General features: G+C 44.0%; 2 protein-coding genes across 3 annotated transcripts in view; one reads left to right on the top strand and one right to left on the bottom strand.

The window, feature by feature from the left end:
* Nucleotides 1–2,854: 2,854 nt before the first annotated feature.
* Nucleotides 2,855–6,393, top strand: LOC114555226 (inactive phospholipid phosphatase 7). 2 transcript variants are annotated; one of them, XM_028577475.1, is made up of 4 exons: nucleotides 2,855–3,140; nucleotides 3,499–3,821; nucleotides 4,291–4,472; nucleotides 5,420–6,393. In XM_028577475.1, exons 1-4 carry the CDS (start codon nucleotides 2,962–2,964, stop codon nucleotides 5,624–5,626), a joined length of 891 nt encoding a protein of 296 aa, XP_028433276.1. In that variant the 5' UTR covers nucleotides 2,855–2,961; the 3' UTR covers nucleotides 5,627–6,393. The 2 variants fall into 2 exon arrangements, with proteins under 2 accessions (XP_028433276.1, XP_028433277.1); XM_028577476.1 differs by lacking the exon at nucleotides 2,855–3,140 and adding an exon at nucleotides 3,207–3,312.
* A 1,807-nt stretch (nucleotides 6,394–8,200) lies between these two features.
* LOC114555221 (WD repeat-containing protein 5) overlaps nucleotides 8,201–10,284 on the bottom strand; it is a 15,098-nt gene continuing 13,014 nt past the window's right edge. Inside the window, exon 13 of the mRNA XM_028577469.1 lies at nucleotides 8,201–9,207. Within this exon, the coding sequence (XP_028433270.1) occupies nucleotides 9,107–9,207 (101 nt within the window). The 3' untranslated portion in view covers nucleotides 8,201–9,106. The remainder of the gene's footprint in view (nucleotides 9,208–10,284) is intronic.

The raw sequence follows: 10,284 nt of genomic DNA, 5'->3' as shown, positions 1-10,284 counted from the left end.
TAAAATGCCCTCAGCTAAAAGCAGAAAGAAAAGCTTCCTCATATTCACCGTCGGACCTTAAAGGTGCTCTAAGTGATGTGATGCATTTTTTTAGGCCACAACATTTTTTGTCACGTACAGCAAACATCTCACCTCACTATCCGCTAGAGGCCTGTCTCCTGAACACACTGTAAAACATGTGGTCTCTGTAAACAGCCCAGGCTCCACAAACGGCAACAAAAACACACTGCGCCACAAACAAACAAACAGTGTTCCAGCCAATAACTGACAAGAAGGAGCTGGTTGAGTCATGAATATGTATTGTGGAAGTAGCCTACGTGCCAACGCTGCTGCAGTGATGGTTCAACCAGCTCCTTCTTGTCAGTTATTGGCTGGAAACACTGTTTGTTATGTCTGGTGGGGCAGGTTGGCGCAGTTTGTTTTTGTTGCCATTTGTGGAGCCTGGGCTGTCTACAGACACCGCGTTTTATTTTACAGTGTGTTCGTGAGACCGGGATAGTGAGGATATGTTTGCTGTATGTGACGAAAAATGTTGTAAAAAAACGCCTCACATCACTTAGAGCACCTTTAATGAGTGTGACAGCCAGCGGAAGTAAACAAGGCTGCTGGCCGTAGCGTTAGCTGCATGCTGCTGTTGAATGAGCTGGAAGACGGTATTGTAGTCGTAGAGCAGATGATTCTTTCAGCTGGAACTAAGCAACAATGTCTTCAGTTGAGTGTTTGAGAGAGTTTGTCACCGAGCGACTAACTGCTGCTGCTGAACAAATATTCCGAGTTGTTGAAAAAACTATCGTCGAGTACGAGGAAGAGATCGCTCGGCAGCGCAGACTGTTGGATGGCGTTTGGAGACCAGAAATCAGGTTACACAGGATAGGTGAGTTTAACCGCTACTATTTGAATCCTGGTTAGAACCACAGATATCTACGGAGTCCCGGTTGTGCCAACAAGTGATTACTGTCAGCAGGAGCACCCTGTGCCCTGATTAGAACCATCCTCCTATCTTGGAAATGACTTGGTTTAATGAGGGAGGCTTGTATTTGATAGATTATAGCCCACCCACAACCTTTTAACTGTTGATAATATACCTTTTTATTTGAGCAATACAACCCATAAAATACACTTTTCCACTTCGATCGTTTAAATTATGATGATTTGATAGAATATTCCAGCTGTAACATGTACACAATACAGAGTGCAGTTATATAGGAGTGAATGAAGACTAGAAAGCAAGTGAGCAGAAAAGTTTAGCTAAAAATAATGAATAAATAGTAGAAATAAATAGCTGGTAATAAGTAGTATCAAATAGTTGTAATGAGTAGCTAAAAGAGGTGGAGAAAGGGTTATAATAGTAACCTGAAAATACTGCATAAACCGCTAAAATGGTTGGCTGAAAGTAATGGATTAAAAACATTCAGCTTCACTTTAGGTAGATATTAGCCTGGTGAGACCGTCCTGATCTGGCGAGCTCCAGTTCTCCTCCCAGATCAGTCTGGCATCTTGAGGCAGAGAAAATTTGGAGCCGTTAGCCAAACGACCGGGCCAATCAGCGTTGGTTTTGAGGTGGGTTAGGTGGTGATAGACAGATGGTTCATCCAATCAGCTAACCAGGATTTTCGCCCCTTCCCAAAAGTTCTCCAACGGAAAGTTCCCAGATGGATATGCCGAGCAAATGCGAAGCAATCCATCTGGCGGAGTCAGGATAGGTAGATATAGTAGTAGGATTGCTAACCAAACCAACCTAAACATTTACAATTCAACAAGTATGAAAAAATAACAATATCCACTTTTATATAATTAATAATTACACAATTGGAATAGATAGATAGATAGATAGATAGATAGCACTTATCAACAGCATCCTCAGTATATACTTTGGGAATTGTAATCCTTTTGTTCATTAACCCTGATGACAGTGGTTCCCAAACTGGAGGGCCCCAAGTTATAACACATTAACAACTGGTCCTTATTTTTAATAAATACATATCTGTTCTGTTACTGTACTGTGTGGGACAAATCAGTTTAACACATCTGATTCTGAGAAGCCTCTGTCCTGTTTGACAGGTCCTGAAACATCCCCAGCTTAATCTTTTATTTTACATAAAATAAATGGGACCAAACTAGCAATTGAGACCATAGAGTCATTATGATGATGAGCCGCCATGACAGCCTGGCTTTGAATTTCTGGAGAAAACAGACCCATGTGATGCGTTCGTCCAATCAGCTGCCGGTTTTCATTTCCTGGGCAACAATACAGATCAGCGCCGCCTGCTGTTATAGAGATGTATTACTTCTCGTCTCGTCTTGTTGGTGTGTTCTGGGGCACTTTTTGGACCAACTCGGGGAGAATGATCATTTCATGGCTTTTCTTTCAATGGTCGGCGGTCGGCTATATGCGTAAGCAGCTTTAAACTTGACATTTTCAGCATGCAGCTTACTAGCTCGAAGTTTGTTTACCTGAAACGAAGGGAGTTTGAGAACGGCAACACACAGACAGCGAGAAGGGAAGGGGCAATTATTATTAGATGTCAGGCATTATCCTGGATATGTGCTGTCGTTGAGCATTTTTTCAATAGCTGTATCAATACACAGACACAGAGTTGTCTTGTATTATATGGGTTAGGGAATTTAAAAAAAAAAAATTCAAGTAATTCATTTTAAAAACTCAAGTGTGACCACTGAACAGGACACTGACCTTTGACACGTGAAACTGGTGGAATGTTCCTTTAATAAAACAGAGTGAGTGTGTGTGTGTGTGTGTGTGTGTGTGTGTGTGTGTCTGTGTGTGTGTGTGTGTGCAGTGTATTTCCAGCCCCTCTCTCTCTCTCTCTCTCTCTCTCTCTCTCTCTGAACAGCTGACAGCAGAATAAGAAGGCCAGCTGATCTATTTATAGCAGAGTCCCTCCGAGTCCCGGACCTGATCTGTCTCAGTTCTGCAGCGCTGCACGCCGTCTCACCACCAACATGCCCGGCAGCCAGGCCCGGTCCCGGGCCAGGGACCGGAACAATGTCCTGAACCGGCCCGAGTTTATGTCCCTGAACCAGCCCCCCCGCAGGGAGCAGGGGGCGGGGGAAGGGCGGGGGGGCAGCGGCCCGAGGAGAGCCAGCAGACAGCAGAGTCAGCAGGAGGACTCGGGAGGGAGGTAAGAGGCTCCGCCCACTGACATCACAGCTCACATTTAGAGTCCAAACATGATCTCGAACCAGGAACTGATCCTGAACCGCCACAGAGCGCTTTTCGACAGGGCTGGGACGATATGCGTTTGTTCGGATGGGATTCTTTCGTGATACATGGGCGCCGATTGGATCTGTATTGTAATTTTCATTTACTGCGATTCTAGAAGTATTTGGGATTCCGTAGTATCGAGTATTGGGATTTAAAACCCTGCCAGCTTTTTATTTGGTCGTTTTTGGTCATAAAATACACCAAGTGTGAACAGAACTTCACTGTCCTGGACTCACAGTCTGTCCTGGACACTGTCCTGGTCTCTGTGTCCTCAGGGGGTCGAGGGACTCCTCCGAGGGGGGCCCGGCAGCTGATGGGGGCGCCAAGGAGGCGTCTCATTGGCCGGAGCAGGACTGCATGCAGCTGAACCCGTCGTTCCGAGTCATCGCCATCAACTCGCTGCTCGCCATCGACATCAGCCTGTCCAAGCGCCTGGGGGTGTGCGCCGGGACGCGCGGCCGGGGGGCGCCGCTGCGCTCCATGGTGAGCCTGCTGGCCCTCAGTGGACACGCCCTCCCCTGGCTCTGCGGGACGCTGGTCTGTCTGTGGAGCAGCAACACGCTGGCCGGACAGGAAGTCCTCGTCAACCTGCTGCTGGGTGAGAAATCAAACATTATTTTAATATTGTGGCGAGCTAGTTTATTTATGTTCAATCCACTGACTCGCTGCCCCGATCTTTAAACTCAAATTCTTTCTTCACATTGGCCCTAATAGTCTTCCGTAGGAATGAAAGTGGAGAGGCTGGTGTGTGTAAGAGCTGCTGAAGTGGAGATTTCTATCTCAGAGTCTATTAATTAAAATATGCGTAACTATTGGTGAATTTAGGAAAAATCTACAGACACAAATGGACAAAGTGTCCAAAAAAATCAAATAAATGTTTTCTTTCCCCTAGTCTGAAAGAAATTGTTATGAAGATAAATACTATCAGAAAATTGAGTTTTTGCCTGCAGTGTCTCCTTTTAACTAATCATTCAGTACATTGTTACCAAGGTGACAGGACATATTCTGGTCTGTAGTAAGACAAAAGACTAAAACATTACTTCTCTCTCTCTCTCTCTCTCGTGCAGCTCTGATCCTGGATCTGATGACAGTCGCTGGGGTGCAGAAGTTGGTCAAACGCCGAGGACCATGGGATTTCCCTCCCGGCTTTTTGGACTACATCGCCATGGATATGTATTCTTTCCCAGCAGCACACGCCAGCCGAGCCGCTATGGTGTCCAAGTTCCTGCTGCACCACCTGGTGCTGGCGGTCAGTGGCTTTATCGTTATATTTCTATGTGTTGGTTTTATTGGTTATCTGTTTTAATGTGATATTTATATGCTGGATTTTACTGTGAAGTGTCTTACCATGAAAAGCGCTAAATAAAATATAAATAAAATGTATTATTATTATATCACTTACCTCTTGTTTGATTGTTTGTCTGTAGTTCATTAACTTTTACTCTTTTACTAGTTTTGTAGAGCTGCAACGGTTAGATACAAATAATCAATGAATTGATGGACAGAGAAATCATAGCTAACTATTTTGATAACCCTAACCTTTTCTCCAGCTGCACCTCAGGATCAGGATCAGCTGTATTGACCAGGGAAGGAATTTGACTCTGGTTAATCTTTGCAAGTACAACACTCACTTAACATATAAGAATTAAAAAACAGAATAAAAACAGAACGACAGTGATACATATTTAAAAAAAAAAAAAAAAAAAAAAGGTTTGGATTTTACACTCCCAGGACATGAACACCTGTTTCCTGGGTGAAAGTCTTGTGTTTTCTCCTTAACTTCTTCAGGACATGAACACCTGTTTCCTGGGTGAAAGTCTTGTGTTTTCTCCTTAACTTCTTCAGGACATGAACACCTGTTTCCTGGGTGAAAGTCTTGTGTTTTCTCCTTAACTTCTTCAGGACATGAACACCTGTTTCCTGGGTGAAAGTCTTGTGTTTTCTCCTTAACTTCTTCAGGACATGAACACCTGTTTCCTGGGTGAAAGTCTTGTGTTTTCTCCTCCTTCCAGGATATGAGCTCTGCTCCCCTGTGTTTTAGGATCTTCCTGCTCTTATACAGCAGCAGTCAGTGTGCTGCTGTCAGTCATAAACACGTGGAATACAAACCGACTACAGTGCTTCACTACTCATAGCTTTATGTACGAATGCTTCATGAGAACAGCCTGAATGGTTTTATGTCTTCCTGTCATCCAGGTGCCCCTCAGGATACTGCTCTACCTCTGGGCGCTCCTGGCCGGCGTGTCCCGGGTGCTGCTGGGTAAACATCACATCTCAGACGTCGGCTGTGGATTTGCTCTCGGCTTCCTGCACTTCAGTCTGGTGGAGTCCGTTTGGCTGGACTCCGCCACCTGCCAGACGCTCATCTCCATTGGCACGCTGCGCTGGACTCCACTGGTCTGAACTGGTTGAGCTGGGAGGAAAGCTGCGTTCACACTGCGAGCGCCAAAAGCTCAGAACGGGCTCAGCTTGGTCGTGCGTCAGTGTGAGGCTTCATGTCACCAGCAGCTTCCATTGACTTGTTGCTGTGTTGCTCGTAGTCCGTGAAGGTTCTCAGCCATCCAGGTTCAAGTAGCCAAGGAAGGGTGAGAAACCAAGGCCAACTGGACTTGGTTAACATTTGGACATTCTCCAGAGCGACTTCTTCAGTTCTGACTGAACGGTAGGGAAACCCAGCTGTTTAACTTCTGTTGGGGCGTTGTCAAGACGATCGATACCGCTGCGTTTCGTTAGTGCTCCTGGCTGTTGTGAAGACAATCGTTATGGTGGTTGGAGACACCCGAGGCGGAGGCTGAGTGACCATAGTTTGACTGTATATGTAGAAACAAAACCACGCAAACACAGAAGGTCAAAACTTAGCGGTTTACTTATAAATGAAATATTTACATTTTAGAGAGGCAGATGGTTTGAAAGGGGCTACTCACCGTGGCTCTAGCTGTGTCCGGCCGCTACCACCTCGGCAGTCAAAACGAGTCGATATCCGAATGCGAATGAACAGACTCCATATGAGGCTCCTTTTTCAACTACAAGGTCAATATTGTTTTTAAAAAACAATCAAACAAGAAATAATCCGTGCATTAATATGGAACTAAGTTTTAGGAGCTTTCCATCTTTCCTCTCCTCCCGGTTACGTTGCATTCGGAAATCAATTGTTTTTGACTGACAAAATGGCTGCGGCCGGAAACAACAACAGCTACGGTGAGTTGTTGAAAACCTTTTTTAGTAAACTCTGGGTACACAACCAATGTTGTCAACGCTGTCGTTAAGGTGTAGAGCCCCTGGTGATACTTGGAGCAAAGTCTCATGTTGTGTCGAGCCTTCTTAGTGTTTTAAAAATAGTTATTTTGAGGCTAGCATAAAAGTGCCCCTAGCACTCATCCTAAATATGCTTTTAAACGAAAGTTTGACTCGGGTACATTCACAAAAAGACCCTAGGTTGCATTTTGGCGAGAGTTAGGCTTTAACTGAACAGCTTCAGAGTCTTTGGAATGGTTAGATGACTTGTTTCGGGTTGAATGGTGGTCGTATCACTTCCCCATACCACCTGTGAGCTGCACCTGTGCCAAATATCTATTCCGAAGCTGTAGGGGGAGCTCTATAGAGAAATCTGTGAGCAAAAAGCGAGAAAACAGAGAAAAAATTGCCAAAACTGCATAGTGCCCCTTTAAAATCTACATACTTCCATTGGCTCAGATTATGGAAAACAACAAAATAAGTTACCATATTATTCGGACAACACACAAATTTACATAACCAAATCAACAGGTGACTATGGTCCAATAAACACACTATATATACGTTTTAAAAACATTGAGACATTAAAGGTGTCCTTTCATCTCTTCCCAGAAACTAAACTCACATTTGGCCTCATGTGAGAACTCCAGCGATGGTCGAACACAGCGCTAACGAACAGAGCGCTAACGAACAGAGCGCTAACGATCATCTTAACGACGACCCCACAGAGGGTAAACAGCTGGGTCTCTCGGGAGAAAGACTAAACTTCTTCAAAGCAGCTTTACCAAGTCCAGGTGGCTTTGACGTAAACCTTCCTCGGCTGCTCGTAGTGTGAACACGGCTAAAGACTGAACTGTGTGGACTCTGCGCTCCACCAGATGCTCACTCTGGACATATTTACTTAAACTGGTTTGGACTGATGTGTGTGGACTTCACACGCCTCACTTGAACTGGTGTAGACTGGTCCTGCTGGACACTAGAGACTGCAGTTTCATGCTTCAATGTTTACCTCCACCTGAGTGGACAGATGCTGGAACAACTCATTTTAGGGAGTCAGGAACTGGACCGGTCTGCTTCAGATTGCGGTCTGGTTGATGCGGTTCACATCAGCTGCAGGTTTACATCTGAACGGCAGATTCTACAGAAACAAGTTGAAGTTTTAGACAAAGGTTGGGCTTATGGAGCTGTAAAGAAACTGTGTGTGTAGTACTTTGCTGCGTCACTATCTGTCAACTCCCTTTTTACTTCTCCATTGAAAAAATAAATAAAAGTAATTTTTGAAAAGAAAGTTTTTGGTTTTTTTTCCCCCATCAACAAATAAAAAGTAAACGATAAAGACAGAAGAAAAACTCAGAAGTTAATCGGTTTGGTCTGTTGCATGAAAAAGCAGCTTTCTGTGGCCGGGTTAGCTCAGCGGGTAGAGCAGGCGCACGTATATAGAGGTTTAACCCTCTATATAGAAGCTCCAGGGTACGAGTCCGACCTGAGAGGATTTCCTGCATGTCTTCCCTCTCTCTCTCCCCTTTAATATCTACCTGTTCTTTCCATTAAAGGCTTGGCCCCACCAAAAAAAACATATATAAAAACAAGCAGCGTTTCACATTTCGCTAACGCCAATAATCCAGAAGTGTTGGCTAACGTTTCTTAAACTGCAACAAAAACTAACGACGTGCAGCCAGCGTGTCAACATTCATAGAGACACGTTAGCTGAGTTAAGAGGAACATGAGAGAGACAGACGGACACACCGTAGTCAAAAAATCTTTATTTACAAATCACTGATGAAATCCTTCCAAACATTATTGATCATTGATTTTCTGCACTGTGATGAAGATGTATTTTTTCCAACAGACCGGCGAGTCAGTGAACGCAGCGTGCCCCGGCTTCACAATCAGCTGATGAACTAGATTTTAGTTTGAATTTAAATTAAAAGGTAAGTTTATTTGTTCAACCCAGATGGTTTTAAATGATTTTATCTTTAAACAAAAGAACAGCTTCCATTTCTCTGTACAAAGTTAGTTAGTCCTCCCCCCAATATTTATCACTTTTTTCTTGACTGTGTTTGGATAATTATAATTACATCACTAACAAAAACGGCATGATTACATCTCGATCTTAAAAGGAGAAATTCATAACTTCTGTAGTTTTATTTTAAAAACTCAACAAATGGAAGTCTTTTAATGTGAAAGGGCGGAAGTGCTGACTTAGCACTGACAGCAGACACTGATCAGAAAGCATTTCGGCTTTTAGCTACAATATGATCAAACGTAAACTAGAGGAAATTCAAAATAAAAGCCTCTTCCTGTCTTCATCTGAGCAGAATAAAAGCTCTGCTCTACCCGAGGACTGAGACAGGGTAGCAGACGGACTGAACTGCTCTCTGCACGATGAGAAATGAAGCTGAAATAACATTTAATAAGGTGTGGGGGGGTCAACAGTGAACTTGAAATGCTCTTTTAACAAGAAGACGGCCCTAGAAACAAGGGTTTGGTAATTTTCCAGCTTGACTTCCAACCAATCCTGACTCAGAAATCCTGTGATAGGAGTCTCTCACAGCGGGACCGGGTCTGACTCGGGGTTCATGTGGATATCAGAGCTAGTGTGTGTGTGTGTTGAAGCAGGACAGTTCAGGTTCCAGGGCCTCCTGCCGTCTAACAGTCACTCTTCCACAGTTTGATGGTTTTGTCGTTTTCCAGAGCGGCTGAAGCGATGATGTTTTCTGTCGGATGACAGGCGGTCGAGATCACCACGTCTACACAGAGACACAAAGTTACAGACGACAACTTTATCCTGGTCTATGTTCTGGTATCAACGCCCACTATGTATTAGGGGTGGGGGAAAAAAATCGATACAGCATACTATCGCGATATTTTTCGTGGCAATACTATATCGATACACAGACATCAGGTATCGATCTTTTATGATATATGTGTTGGTCCCATTTTGCAGCAATGAAATGGAAGTGAGATGAACAGACAGAGAAATGTATATTTTTAGATAAAACAGATGTTGACAAAATTGTCCTTTGGGGACATCATTTGAAATTGGGAAACATTTGAAGTTGGAAAAAGGTGATACATTGCAATATATCGCAGAATATTGCAATATGTTTAAAATCGCAATAATATCGTATCGTGACATAAGTATCGTGATGATATCGTATCGTGAGGCCTCTGGTGATTCCCACCCCTACTATATATAGAGAGGTAAAGCCCCGCCCCTTCCTGTGTCCACCGTGGGACCATATTTTGTAAAATAAAGGACTCCGGTAGTGAACGGAGAGAGACACATAATCTTTAGATCCTGTTTGAACACACATCTGATGTTTGTCAGTTTAAAAGATCATTTAGCGAGTGAAGAAAGTCTCCGTTTGGGGTAGGTGGGAGTCAAGGCCCCCAAACACCAACCAGACAGTCAGACTGACCAGTCTCCCCGAGGTCCAAAAAGTTCCTCAGAACTCACCGAAGAAGAGCGGACATTCTGCGCGTGCGTGAGACGTAATACGTCTTCATAACAGCAGGTGGCGCTAATCTGTACGGTCGCCCAAAAAAATGAAAACTGGAAATGACAAACGCGTCACGTGGGTCTGGCTGCTCCCGAATTTCAAAGCTGACCACAATGGCGGCTTGACCGGAAGACAAGCTCTTATTTTACAAAAATAGTTCACCCAAACGTGTTTCTGAAAACACTGAAAGCAAGATTTGTTTTTATTGACAAAAGTCAGTTTGAAAGATTTCCGTCATTTCCGGTAAGTGTTTTAACATAAGTGCACTGATTCGCTAGTCAAGGGCTAGCGCTCCACCAATCAGATTGGTCATTGAGTCCGACT

The sequence above is a fragment of the Perca flavescens genome, chromosome 5 (genome assembly GCF_004354835.1).
Source record: "Perca flavescens isolate YP-PL-M2 chromosome 5, PFLA_1.0, whole genome shotgun sequence".
NCBI classification, from domain to species: Eukaryota; Metazoa; Chordata; class Actinopteri; order Perciformes; family Percidae; genus Perca; species Perca flavescens.
Note: the sequence above shows the minus strand (reverse complement) of the source record. Positions and strands in the feature narration are given on the sequence as shown.

Excerpts from the sequence above, each read along its gene's own strand:
- LOC114555226 (XM_028577475.1), top strand. The coding sequence starts at position 2,962 with ATGCCCGGCAGCCAGGCCCGGTCCCGGGCCAGGGACCGGAACAATGTC. Across the intron at positions 3,822-4,290 it reads CCTCGTCAACCTGCTGCTGG|CTCTGATCCTGGATCTGATG; the intron begins GTGAGAAATCAA and ends TCTCTCGTGCAG. Across the intron at positions 4,473-5,419 it reads TGCACCACCTGGTGCTGGCG|GTGCCCCTCAGGATACTGCT; the intron begins GTCAGTGGCTTT and ends CCTGTCATCCAG.